This window comes from Sander vitreus, chromosome 9, assembly GCF_031162955.1.
Source record: "Sander vitreus isolate 19-12246 chromosome 9, sanVit1, whole genome shotgun sequence".
Classification (NCBI taxonomy): Eukaryota; Metazoa; Chordata; class Actinopteri; order Perciformes; family Percidae; genus Sander; species Sander vitreus.
In genome coordinates this window covers 6,631,949-6,646,467 of record NC_135863.1, presented here as the reverse complement: position 1 = coordinate 6,646,467, position 14,519 = coordinate 6,631,949, and the positions used below count along the sequence as shown (strand labels likewise).

General features: G+C 43.0%; 1 protein-coding gene across 2 annotated transcripts in view; it reads left to right on the top strand.

Moving 5' to 3' along the window:
- Positions 1 to 549: 549 nt before the first annotated feature.
- The window catches only part of syde2 (synapse defective 1, Rho GTPase, homolog 2 (C. elegans)), a 49,197-nt gene continuing 35,227 nt past the window's right edge, over positions 550 to 14,519 (top strand). The window contains exons 1-3 of one of the 2 annotated variants that reach the window (XM_078258472.1): positions 550 to 2,817; positions 10,951 to 11,246; positions 11,984 to 12,377. In XM_078258472.1, the coding sequence (XP_078114598.1) occupies positions 759 to 2,817; positions 10,951 to 11,246; positions 11,984 to 12,377 (2,749 nt within the window). In that variant the 5' untranslated portion in view covers positions 550 to 758. The remainder of the gene's footprint in view (positions 2,818 to 10,950; positions 11,247 to 11,983; positions 12,378 to 14,519) is intronic. The other variant, XM_078258473.1, reaches the window with a different exon arrangement.

Below are 14,519 nucleotides of genomic sequence, written 5' to 3'. Positions count from 1 at the left end.
CTTGTTGATATAGCCTGACTGCAGACTCATGGGCTAATGAGAAAGTAAGAAACTCATGAGCCTGTATTAATGATTTGATCAATAATCAAGTCAATTCAATTACATCAATTTGTAACTGCAGAAGTGATGACTTATTAAAATGTTCCATTCATTGACCTTTAGTGATGAGGAGAAGAAATAAAAGGAATTTTCTACGACCTGGCAACCAAAAAACAAAACAAAAAAGTATCTTTTTTATTAGGCTATAGGCTATTAGGCTACATTATAAGTCATTTCCAATCAAAAATCCCATTATTCCCTAGTTGCAGCTTTTGTAATTATGAGGATTTGCTACTTTCCTACTGTGAAAAACATAGAAAAGCTTAAGTTAGACATTCGGTAGTTTTAAAGACGCTTTCATGCAATTTTCTCTGAATAATTTGTGTGCAAGGTCCCTGAACTTTGAGCCCGGAAAATATGCCAAATATCTGAGGTGCAAACATAAGGAGAAGGTGAGGTGAGGCGCTAGAGAGAGAAAACGAGGGAGGGCAAAGTGTGTGTAGCAGAGAGAGAGAGAGAGAGAGGGAGGGAGAGAGAGGTGGTGCAGTTAACCAGAGTGAGCCAGGCAGGAGTGAGGCGACAGAGCGGAGGTGACAGCGGAGAATGGAGAGGAGCCCGTCCGCCCGCCGAGCTTTGACCGCGGCGAGCGAGGAGAACCCACTCGGCCCTTTCCTTCTGGAGCCAGCGTGCTGAAAGAAACCGGGAGGAATTAACTGGGAATGGCTGATCCTCTGCGGAGGACTTTACTAGCGAAACTCCGGGGGAAGAAATCCAAGAAAGCAGCGACGGTCGGCGGTGGATACGGCTCTGCGGCTGCGGCGAATGGGGGCCGAGAAGGTAAAGAAAAAGTTTTGCAAACGCAGCGAGACTCCGACGAGGCTCGCCCGGTAGTCTTGCTCACAGGTCTGGATTGCACGACAGAGAGAATGAGTACGTACGAGAATTGTGTTGACGGGGCGATGGTGCAAACAGGGGGGGTTGTAGTAGTCCGGGAGAGTCGCGCAGCAGAGCGTCCCCTGGAGCGGAGCAGCGGGGACAAGGTTCCGGTTAACAAGGAGCTCCTGGGGGTCTCACTTCATAGAGAAGTGCAGTTTGGGGGACATGGGTTTAGGGAGGGAGATAGGAGTCACCAGGGGCCCAAATCCGCTGCCAAAATCACGTTATCTGCAGGGGTTTCGCTTGGTGGACCGCATGTCCAGAGAAAACACTTCGTCTCGGTGCCGCGGCAGTGCAGCGTCGGGGACTCAATCGGGTTTGGGGACAATTCAAATCACGATGTGTACCGAGCACGGATAGAGCCGCAAACCGGAGTCGGTAAACCAGCAGAGGGCCGGGTTACTACTGCTGATAGTGATGGGATGGAGCCCAGAGACGGAGGACACTCTCGGCACATTGCAGGGACAGTAGTGGCTGTCAATGAACACATCGCCAACTGGGGTTTTGACAACCAAAGTTTGGAGACAGACTCGCCAGTTTGCGCGGCGCCAAACTGTTTGTCCATAAACACGGAGGAAAACATTGTAATCAAAAATGTAGAGAGTTATGGGCCTGAGTATGCAGGAGACATTAGAGGGACAGCAGGCGGTCTGCAGAGCCCGACGTTTTTCCCCACAGAGTTAGAAATATGCGACATTAACATGGCATCCCTGTGCGCCACAGAGGAGTCACTTAGATACACTTTAGATAGTGAAGATGAGGATTATTATGATAATGAAATCCTGCCTTTTTATGAAACTATCGGAGCAAAAAGTGATGTTGATAGAGCAGAGGTTGCAGAGCTGCCACGGCCTGGTCAAGATAAAAGACAGCTTGATGACGGGAACAGTGCCCAGGAAACAGACAGGCTTAGGAACCAGCTGAAAGAAGCTTATTATCTTCTTATCAATGCTATGAATGATATCAACTTGGATGTCCAACAGTTTAGTGGTGGTTTAACTGAGCTGCAGGCCCCCTCCTCCTGTAGTAGCCACTCCAGGGACAGCTTGTGCTCGAGGTTGTCTGCCAAGAACATGGACAGTGACTCCTGGTCCTCAGGAGGGGACCACAGCCCTCAGCAGGTGTCTGACACTGACTCACTCCTGCTTTGCCTCAGTGGGAACCTTGAGTCAGGCTTCAAAGGCAGACTGAATAGTAAGAGTATGGTAAACCTGTCCTTGACCAAGATAAGACCCACATTACAGCGCTCTGCTAGTGATGGAGCTATCAGGTATCCAGGTGGACACTCCCTCTATATCCAGGCTCTTAGAACGCAGAGTCCAGACATCTGTGGTGATAAAGGGGCCAAAGATAGAGGGGTTAAAGCCACAGGAGTGGGTGAGCTGTCAGAACCTCAGGTGCTTTACAGTGCTGTCAGCAGTGATGAGCTGCTACAAGATGCTGGCGGTGATGAAGACCGTGGCGGGCAGCTCAATGACAGCAGCGGCTCAGTCAACAGCCTCACGGGTTCAACAGACAGCAACGCTGATGCATCAACAAATCAGGGTCACGACAACAAGCAGGAGCTGACTCATGTCCGAGCACAGAGGGCCAACTCTGTCAACAAGGGGCACGGCGTTACTGTCAACAAGATGCAAGAGTGGATGCACAAGGGGCGTTTGCTGTCCTCCGAGATGAAGCAACGCATCGAGGGCTCGTCTTTGCCACGGAGCGCACGCCAAAGCCAGGACCGGTCCTGTCCTCAGGGTAACTACGGTGTGTGTAAACCAGGGGTCCAGACATCCAGCCGAGGGGTTAAATCTGTCAAGGCCAAGTCACCACGGCAGCAGCAGCAGCAGCCAGGTAGGAAGGCTACACGGAGTGGCCTCAACTCCTGTGGATCCTCTAAATCAGAGACCTCTCACCCTCCCTCCTCCCATCTGATTATTGTCATCCTCCTCCACTCATAGTAAACTCAGTCTGGTGGCGGTTCACCCTGCACTCCTCCTCTTCTGGATGCAAAGCAAAGGGACTAGGCACCTCAGATCTCTTTGCTTTCCTTGTAGGATTCTCTAACCGGTGGCGGGTTCTGTCCTTCACACTAATTTAGGTGCATTTTAACACTAAATTAATAGCACATCAGGTTTGTAGGTCGGATCACTCACAGTGTAGTTCAGTAACAACTAACTCCCTCTCTCCTCTGCTAGCTACAGTGGTGTTTTCCGTGGTGTTGGTGGTGGGTTGATTTGTGTGTGTGAATGACTTGTGATGTGATGTTATGTAGGCTACAAAATGATGTTTTGTGTTTATGATGTGGTGCAAAAACGGGAACACATCTGTATCATGAAACCATTGACAAGTTATCACAGAAAGTACCAAATGAGTTAGTTTAGGTGTTACAAAATGTTACTTAAATGTGATATTGTTAGGGTTTAGGTGGGATGCACGTTGGTCCATCTAGTAGCTGCTCTGGAGCTTTCAATCATATGACCTAATCTTTCTTCAGCAGATGGAGACACTCTTGACAAAATAAACTCACCACAAACTCAAGTTACCCACTTATTATACAAACTTTAGTTGCATTTACACATATAAATATAAATATAAACATATACATTATACATTTAGTTACCATTTCACTGTGTAGTGCATGGTTTTACTACATGAATTGCATGCAATGTCCATGCTGACCTGAACTGACTGCAAACAAGGTAGTGTGCCAGTTCAATTATAGGATTCGGAAATGGCCTGTGTGGAAAACTTTGTATTGGCATTTGTTGCACACGATGTGGAAATGGAATCGCTTTGTATGAATCAAAAACATATTACCATCTTTTTATTCTACCGCTCATAGTTTGTTTATATGTGTTTGTTTGCTTGTTTGTGTGTGTGTTTGTGAGTGCCAGTGTGCGTATGTGTTGTTCTGACAGTGTTTTCCAGAGTAAATAGATGACCTGCCATGTGTGCAGGCTGTTGTTGACTGCCAGTGTGCTGTGCTGCTAGAAATAGAGTGTGATCTCTGAGCCTGCTGAGCGGAAGGACTCTGTGTTTGACTTCCAGCTTCTGTTGGCTCAACATAGCTCCATCTTTTACAACTCAAAATCGTTCCTCTGCTGTGTTTCAGTTCAAATAAAGATGGGGTTCTTCTTCATTGTAGTTTTCAAGCTCTCTTTTCCCCCTTGATTCTCATTTTTTCCCCATTTTGCTAAGCTTTTCCTTCTCTGTCCCCACTGAACTTTTCCACAGCTGTGGCCAGAGGAATCCAAAGCAGGAGAGAAGCCACTGCAGTTATTCTCTGTGGTAGTTGTGTGTGCGTGTGTGTGTGTGTATAGGGGGGTTGAGCTGTCATGTTGCCCTCCTCCCCAGTCGTTTACTCTGGACAGCTCCCTGGTAACTTGCATTTTAAAGAGACTCTGGATTGAATATTTAGGATGCCATTCCCGTTGTTTAACTTGTTTGCGTTGTGTCACTTAATTCCTCGCCATGAATGAACAAAATGAAGGGCGCTTAAGCATTTATTAAGGTCAGCCCTGGACTTATCCTGCCCCTGTGGGCCTCAGCGCCTCACAAAGAGCCATTTAAAAATGCCAAGCTCTCAAAAGCTCCAGTGAATTGCTTGTCTTGGCTTGGAACTCTTCATTGAGTTTATGGCTCTATTCTAAATGTATGCAAATATTTATATTATTCTGACTTTCTAAAAATAGTCCTGTTCCCCCCCCTGAGTGCTACTTGGAAATTAGATTTCACTATGAAGTCATAGGACAATAATATTGGCTTAATTAGACTGCAGTTAATTTATTTCTGTTCTGACTTGTCCTTTAATTACTGTGTAAAAGATCATGTTGATAATCACCCACAGCTCCTTATATGTGTGGGTGAGGGATATTGTGCACATGAGCATGCATATGCATATCTGCGGTGCATGCATGTTTGTAGTTGCAGTTGGAGGATTTATAGTTTTGTTATGTAGGGCTGTGGCAGAGGATTGGCTTGCCGGAAGGCAGGCAGTATTCAGGCAATATGTTTTGGCCAGACCTGAACTCAGGAGTGGTGTGTCAGTCAAAGCTGATGTTGAGACTGAGCCATAGACACCACAAACAGAGGAGTACAAGATCCACTCCTGGGAGGCATTTATTCTTGTCTTTCATTTCTTTCTTTTTTGAACTATTCTCTTCTGTTTTTTCAAACTAAGAGGAAAATCATACCCTGTTTGCTTGTCTAGAAATACTGACCATATGAAAGAGGTAGCCTATTGATCTTCTCATCTAAATCTCAGCAAGCAAACAGCACATTTCCCAAACTGTTGACAAAATCTAATAATGATAACACATCAACTATAAAGCAAAGATTAGGCACACTGTGCAGTATTGCTCAACATTTTGATTACATTAATTTCTGCTTGCTTAGTAGATTCAAAGCTACAAAATGAGACAAGAGTGCAGGTGTAATAAAATCCTTCTTGACTGTTGTCAAGTCATGTCAGAACGATGTGGCGGTTGGTTTCCTGCGTTGCGCCAGGAACCTTGTTACTTAGGCTGCAGAGCTGTTGTTTTTAAATTTGTCTTGTCTGGTGCGTCTGTACTTGGACAGAATTATGGAGGATGAACGCTCTAAAGACAGATCAGGTGATGGAGGAGAAACTTGGATCATCAGGTTCATACCAGGATGGTTTATGAGATGAATGAGGTTCATGGTGGTGTCTGCAAAGCGTGTGGGGCGAACACTAGCAACTTTAAATGATTGATAATCAGTAACACTAACTGGATTGTATTTACTAGGTGGCAGCATTCTATCTGGAGCTACTATACAAACTTTGTTAAAGGGCCTTTCAATGACTTGTCTTACTTTTAGCAGTGTTTTGCACCTAATTGGGTCACACTGTGAGTCTGTGTGCCTTTTTAAGATGGTAGTCTCTCCCCTGAAGCATTTTGATCAGTTTTTCAAACAGAAACAATGAGACAAGACAGAAGAGTCACTGAAAGAGCTGCAGAATTTGGGTTTAAAAGCCAACTTGATGAGGAGGAAGTGGCATTAGCGTTCGCAGGCTGTGCTGCCAGGACGCCTCAACGGGATGCAAGTGTTGACATGTGATGCAACCCTGGACGATCTCAGCCATGCCTGAATCCTCATTACCATATGAATGAGTGTCAACAGGAATGCATGGCACACAGCAAAAGATTCCCTCTGTAGGGGGGGAGCCCGAAACTCTGTATACATAACAAAGTGTTGTCTGTATGGAGGAGAAAACTAGCTGGTGTGTGTGTTTTGCACTTATCAAAAGAGGAGCCTCTATGAAGGAAAAAGAATTCAGGAAATAAAAGAAAAGCCTATGGGAAAGTGGATCAAGTGTTTTGTCTTAGAGGAGAGAAAGATTCAGAAGATTAAGACGTGAATATAATTGGGTTTACTGTCAGGCTCATGTGGCTCAGGTTCATACCAGCACAACCAGGAAATACGCTTTTTTCCTTTATATGTTTGCATTCCTTTCAGCACCTCAGACAAACCCATATTGCTCCTCCCCATCCATCTCTTTTTTTTATGTTCTCACACAGACGTGCACCCTTGTATTATGAGCTCTGGCCATCTGTTACCTTCAGGTCAGGGGTGTGAGTGCCCTGAACACATCATCTCCATGCCATCACCACACAGAGAGCCAGGCTGTGTTAGCTCTGTTATGGAAATGTACCTTCTCTTTTGCTTTGCGTTGTTTTTATAGGAGGTCAGTAGGTACTTGTGATGGTCAAATAAGAACCAAAGGGAAAAGTAGCGGGTTTCTTTTTCTTTTACTTCCTGGAAAGCAATCTTGTCATATGTGGTAACATACTAGTTGGCATAAATTCACAATATTTAAAGTAATATTCCAAAAAAATCCCCAAAACGTTCTTCCCTAACGAATAATTCTGCTGGTTTCACTTTAGAACAATCTTTCCCTGCATTTGCTTTAAAACAAACACCTAGGGCTGCAACTAACGACATTTACTATCAATGAATCTGCAGGTTACTTTCTAGATTAATCTATTAGCTCTTTGATATGATGGATAGAAGTGTCACAATATTGTGAAAAATGCTGATCACATTTTCCTAAAGCCCGAGATGAAGTCTTTAACCCTTGTGTTCTTTTCCCGTCTACCATGAACTTGTTGTCCATTTGGGTCAAAATTGAATGAACTTTGTTCCCAACGTTGTTGGCACTGTTTTCCATGCTTTTGACTCTTTTTTTAAAAATGTTTTGTCACTTTTTCAACGCTTGTTTTTATTCATGGTCAATAAACCTAATTTATATGACATTATAGTTATTTTTTGAGTTAAAAAAAGCATAAATTATGATATTTTTTACTAAGAGTTAAGATCAGATGATGTTGAGTGTATCACAGACTGGTTTGTCAACGTTTAGTCAGGATAGACTTTTGAAACCATTTAAACGTTTTTTTTTTTCAAATGCTCTAAAATTTTGATGTGCAATTGAAGTAATCTTTGATTTTACCTGCGAAGAACGTTGTATCCATATAACTTAAACCCATGCATCCAAGTTATTTTTGGGCAATATGGTTGAAAGAAACCTGTATTTCTGTATTTATTTTCCTATATTTTGTTTTTTAAATGGGTCAATTTTGACCCGAAGACAACACAAGAGTTAAATTGCTTGTGTCCAAAACCCTCACATTTTCAGTTTACCATCACATGAGACAAAGATAAGCAGCAAATCATCAACACTGAGACATTTTAGCTTGAAAAATTACTCAAACCAATAATCGATTATCGAAATAGGTGTTAATTTTTCTGACGATCGGCTAAAAGATTAATCAACTAATCGTTGTAGATCTACAAACATTTTCATTGTTCCCAATACACAAGTTATTGATAAAGTTTGTTAAAGACGTAAAACAAACTGTTATATCTCTTAAATGTCTTTGTAATTGAGCATTTCAGTTAACACCTTTAGACACAGCTTATCTTGTGAAAACAGTTCCCCTCGCCAATGACAAATTGTAGATTATTTTGAAGAAAAAGCAGAATGATCTGTTTTTCGTCAGGCTGAATGTTCTGCAGTACAAAAACTGCTAGAGTCACAAGCAGCTTATCATATCAAAAGCAATTAAGGATGGGAATTACTGACATGCTGATGTGAGAAGTGAGTGGAGCTGGAGAGTGTTGTGATAGTTTGATATTTGACACCAGTGAAAATGGCTAAAATCTCATTCATTAGGTTAAGTCGAAACCAGTGTCCTGTCGTTGCTTTGGGGAAGGTGTTACTCCTGTGGAAGTGGAAGGAGACGGTGGCGAGGCTGTAAATCTGGAGCTGTGGTCTGGAATGCTGCTCGTGTCAGAACACGCTTCCTCTTCCAGTTATGAAAGACCCCTTAAAGAAGATGGCATGCTGACAACAACTCCATGCATAACCATCTCACCTCTCTTTAGTTTCGCGTTACCAGATTGAGCGTTGGCGGCAGAGTCTGCAGTTTTTGGATCCATCTCAGTCTTAGAAATCTTTCCCCTCCCTCCCAAAAAGTTCTTCTCTACTTTTTCCTACGATTGATTTAATCCTTCCCCATCCACGTGTGTGATAGTTAATTTTTGATAAGGTTGTAAAACAAACTTAGCTTCTACCTCTTAAATGTTAATGTTTAGCCTCTTGTGTGTCTGTGCCTTTAAGTGACTTTAAATCTGTCTTTTTTTTATTTCAGTTAACCCTTATTTGATGTACTTCATCTGGTGAGAAGAAACTATCGATTATAGGCTAAGCCTGTAGTTTTGGATGTGTCTTAAAAGCCTTTTATAATTTTGTAAACTAAAACTAGTGTACAAAACATATAATTCCTATTGTAATGTACTTTTCTATAGGTTTCCCACATGTAGAGTTATATCTAAGTAAAAGCACTGCTTGTAGACAGTTTAAAGGGTTACAAGGAACTTCAGGCCAGAACAGCTGAAAACAAACCATCATAGCAGATTATTATAGCCTGCCAGTTTGGGCTTACATATTCATTTCTGGGACTCAGTATAGCTGCAGAAACATACTGCATGTTTGCCTTCACTCAGCAGCCAGCACATGTTAAAGGTACTGTGCTCCAGGCACTCAAACACAACATAATGTAGGCTAATGCAAACACACTGCGTGCTCATTTTTCTGGCTGGAAACCTTCCTTAACTTAAACAGAACAGACTGGAAGAAATACTTACAGATGTCCTTTTTGAATTCAAATAAAACAGATGACAGAGGGGCTGTGATGGGTTGTGTTTTTCTCGTTCAAGCAGGGTTTTTTTTCACTGTTGAGATTAGGAAGGTTTTAAAAATGGCCTCTATTCTTGCCAGTGACTGAAAGCAGTTGTATGTACTCAGCAGTGTCTTATATAATCAGCTGGAATGCAGAGGAATGGCATCCCTAACTGAAGCAATTTCATCCCACTGTACTTGTCATATTTCTCAAGCGGGGAAAAAAGTTGAGCAGCAAGTAGAGAAATAAAGTTTAATACTTGTTTTTGTTGTGGTGAGAGGAACTCCAAAGTTGGTGTTTATGGGATTTTGAAGCATTGGAGATGATTATTGCGAGTTGCTTTATAAAGTTGCCTTGTAGATCACAGGGAAGCAGAGAGAGGCTGGTTGACTTCCAGGGAAAAGTAAATCCCAGTGCAGTCCTCTGTTCTCTCTGTGTGTCACTTTCAGGGCTTTGTCAATAAAAGCAACCGAGCAAAAAAAGAAACCTTAGTCTCAATCGACTGAGTAGAAGTTATGTAATTTGAAACCATGTGATATTTAATGTACTTCAGTTCACTTCTCTTGGACTGCCATGGATTCCTAATAATAAAAGAAAACCTGTTGTGGTTTATTCTGACTCATTCACGTTTTTTAATAGCACAGTCAGAAATACACGTACTGGATGCCCTGTGTTAGATTTCGATTGCGTAAAGTGAAAATATTCCCAAATCTTTAATTTGGTACATGAAAATGCATTTCCTTGAGGAAAGGAGAAGTTGTCATTATAGCATGTGGAGGGGCTGGTCTGGGAGCCGCTGGAGATCAAAACAGTCTTTTACACGAGCCTGCTGTACATGTTAGAGCAAGACCCTGCCCTCAGCACCTCGCTCTGCCCACACACACACACACACACACACACACACACACACACACACACACACACACACATGCTCAAAGGTTGTTTTTCTCTGGCTACATCTACTCACCACCCCTTGGGAAAATAAAAGCATGTCATATGATTTCCAATGGTGCTTTTTGATGGGAAATTGGGACATTAAGGGACCACGTCCCCGTCTCTATTATTTGTCTCTTTTCACTGCACATATTGCCACTGGCTGTACTTATCGTTGCCCCCCCTTACACACACACACACACACACACACACACACACACACAAACAAACACTCCACTCTCTGCTCTATTTTCACAGCTGTAATGCCGGCGGTTTCTCGCTCTTTTTTTCAGTTGCTGTGATGGAAGATATGTGTGTGCTCAATCCCTCCATCTCCCTGTGATCTCTGTTGAATTCAAAGCCCACATATCCCCGAAGCTGACACTCCCGAAATGGGAAATCACTGTGAAGAAAAGGGTGGAGATGCTCCTCGGGGACTGTGGTGGTTTGATTGAAAGTTTGACTTTTTGGTCAAAAAAATGAAATCACAATAGTCCATCCAAAAGTTATAAAACATCCCAATCGATTGAGACAAAACAAAGACATGGCTCTTTTTTTCTGACTGACTTTAAAAAGGCAGAGACAAAAGACAAAGGCAGAGAAAAAGAAAAAAAAAAGAGAAAAGATGAGGGAGGAAACTATAAAACCTAATGACATTCAGCATTTCCGCACCTGTGGTTTCTTGATACAGATGTTTTCTTCAACTTGACAGGACATGACTAGTCTAAGATTAAACATCAGATTTAATCGTTCACTACAGTTCAATCGTGATGATAATGGGTTGCTTTTTTATGCCAAGAAGTTGTAACTCTCACACTTTTTTTCTTCTTTTCATCACACCCCTCAGCTTTCATTGAGAATGTCCAAACCCCCTGTGCTAATGGCCGGGAGGTGGGCAGGGCCAGTGAGTCTTTGTCATGGCGGCCACCGCTCACCACCATCACTGTCTCTAAGAAGCGCAACTGGCTGCAGCAAAGCTCCACTGGGAAGAATAATCACGGCACTAAGGACGAGCTGCAGGGAATGCTGGGAGCTGAGGAGGAGGGCTCCCACCAGTCCCCACCTCCTCCCAGTCCCTCTCCAGACCACCTGAGACCCTCTGGGGGAGCTCCATCACGGCCGGCCCGCCTGCACCTGCCTCAGGTTAGCCTCACGGTCTCTCTATAAGCAAGATTGAGATTTTGGAAATATGTTTATTCGCTTTCTTGGTGTTACAAGGCTTTATGTGTCGGATGATTCCCCCCCCGTTACAACACAAAATTGTCCTTCATACATGGAATAAACAAACACGTATAACATGTTGATTAGTGAGCTTTAGTGGTGCTGGTTGGTGGATTTTGTTACCTCTGGACAGAGCCAGGCAAGCTGTTTCTGTGTTTCAAGTCATACCTGTACCTGTAAGCAGATATATGTCAGACATCCGAGTGGTAACAATCTTCTCATTAAAAAAACAAATAAGCATATTTCCCAAAAATAGGGCTGGGTATCGACGATACGTTTTTCTATACCAATTTTATTATACCAACATTATGGCACAAATGTATTTAATTATTTTTCAGCTTCCACTACGTGACCCCTGCCTCTGTGCGTAATGTGTCTCTACGACGTGTAACGTTAGACAGCCAATTACCAGCCTTTTTAGATCTTAGTAGAAGCATGCTGCATGCTTATTGGCTCACTGACGCTGATGAGATGTACTCCTATGGTATTGAAATTGGATATTGAATGACGAGGCATTTTTCGATACTCAATACTTTAGAGGTAATACGGTCGGTCCCTAAAAAGTATCGAATTCGGTACCCAGCCCAAAATGTCATCATGCTTTCTTTCATCTTTAAATCTGAGTTTAACAGGAAACTTTGGCTTCTGTCTTGATTTAGGTTAACGCCAGTCAGGCCAAGGTGTCTCCTCACCCTCGTAGCGTGGACCCAGCTGAGGAGAATGACGCAGATGATGAAGGAGAGATCTGGTACAACCCGATCCCTGAGGACGATGAACTGGAGATGTCTCACCGACCCTCCGTTCGGCTGCTGGTTCCCCCTCGAGCAGAGTCACAGAGGAGGCCCAGCAGGGGAGGGGATGCAGGTCACGGTGGCAGGAACCTAGGGGGCGTTGGCGTTGGGCCGGAGGCGCTTGGGGAAAGCCTTGGTGGCGGTTTAGGAGACGGGAGTCAGGGGAATGCTGTACATTCCACAGAGGCACTACATCTGCACAGACAGATGCTCGCGTGCAAACCTCAGGAGGAGGGGGGGCCTTCCACCAGCAGAGCCACAGGTAAGGCAATAAAAAAAGACTCAGGCACACCTCCGCTCATTTTTACTTTCCTTCCCTTCCTGCTTTTTGTCAACTTCTTAATTGCATTTTTTTCCTCACATTTCTTTGGGCTTTGGAGTTGTTTTGTCTTCAGCCAGTCATTCTCGGCAGATTTTTGTGGTTGTGCACACCTTAAGCACAAATTACAGCTGTTGAAAATGTTTCCAATCAAAGGATCAACAGACCTATTTAGCTTGAAGCATTCCCTGGCTTACTATAGCTCTACTCAGAAATATATAAAGTATTTAAGTGTAAAGTTTAAGATCTTATAGCACCAAAAATTCAGTTTTGCTGAGTTTAAAATCCAATATCTCGCCATCCTAGCTCAGTTTATTCTAGTTCTGTTTTGTTAGGAGCAGGCAGGGGCTGTGGCTGTCTAATTATATCACACTATATCAGTGTCCCTCATTAGTTAAACTCAGACAGACATTAGCCAGGAAGAATTTTACAGCCATTCCTCAGAGGAAAGAATATCCATTTACTTGTGACTGCAGCTCACACACAGGACTGTGAACTTGGTAATTTGGTGTTTCTTTAAGGTTCTTTTTAGAACTCTCACCTTGAAAGCTTGGTCATTAAAACTGCTGTTATCGTGTGTGAAGATACAAAAAAACAGATTCATGACCTGCAGAGTTTAAGCACAATTAACACAAATGACTTGGAGTGCTCTCTCTGCACTTTTTTGATTTACTTGTATGCTTGGAGATTGTTGACAACTCTGGTCTACAGCGACGGCATAATTATGACAGCCAGCACACGGCTCCCTGTCTCTTAATAAGCTCGGGCTGATTTTACTAACTTCCGACTTTTTTGTTCTCTCTGATGTGGCAACATGGTAGTTTGAACCAATTGGCACATCTTGAGCTGAGCCTATAATTACATCTTTTTGACAACACCTTTCTGTAGCACGGAACAGCCATTTCTAGTTGTAGAAGCACAAAGCGAGGCTGAATCTTTTGGGTACGCTGAGCGAAATCTAATACTTAAGCTTTAGTGTTCACAGCTACAGTTTCACTGCTGGAATGAAGGCTTGAAATGAGCTCAGGAATATTTCCCCCTGAAATACTACAGTTTTAAAAGTTGAAACCACAACTCGTTGAGACCTGTTCCTATAAATTAAAGAATATACTTTGGACTGCAGTTTTTCCACGTTTCAAAACAATAATCAGTACGTATAAAGAAACCGTTTATCTGTCAGAGTGGAAAGTTCTTAACCTCTTGAGGTGTTGCATTATCTCCCAAATCAAATCTGTCTGTGACAAGGACACAGGTTTGAATGGCTGCTGATAAACCCCTTTATCCTCATCCTGGCACTCTCTGACACCACATGTGGCCCAGCAAAACTCACCATCCTGAGAGACTCTTCTTGTAGGATTAGGATTAAAGTAGTCCTGAATGAGTCTCAGTGTACCAGTATAGCAAAGGCACTAATCATAGCACACAGAGCTAATTCAATTTACAGGCTATTTCTGACTGCACCTTTTGATAGGTTTCAGTCCTATTTTGCAGTCCAGATGAAATTTGCTGGTGTCATTAGGGCCTTTGATTCTGGGTAAGCAGATGAGTTGACATAATTGGAGGCTTGAGTTTCTTATTCAGCAGTTTTAACGAAGAAGAAATCTTGTTCTGAGCTTCTGTGAACAGAAAGGCTTTTTTTTTTTTTGTTCACTGAGCTGTCTAAAAAAAAAAAGATAAATTTTTCATCAACTTGCTACCATTTAAAGACCTGCACCTCATTTACATCCTGTAATAAGATTATTTTTAATGAGAGTAGCAGGTCTGTGATAGAGTGGGTTTACTGGTGCTCTGACTGGTCGCTGTGAAAATGAGAAGCGGGAGCAGAAGTGTTTTTTTTCTTTTCTTCTTCATCTCCCTCCCTCCCTCCCGCTCCGGAACTGCCTCCCTCTCTGCTGCCTGTTGACTTTGCAATTGATTCCTGTGGGTTTGTCGACGCCATCCCACACTTCACTGCAACAAAAAAGAGCAACGAGCCCAGCTATGTGTAATCAAAGAGGAAACACTTATTACTGGTTGTTTGTGTGTGTGTGTGTGTGTGTGTGTGTGTGTAGTGTGGGTGCATTGGGCAAAATCAAAAGAAATGGT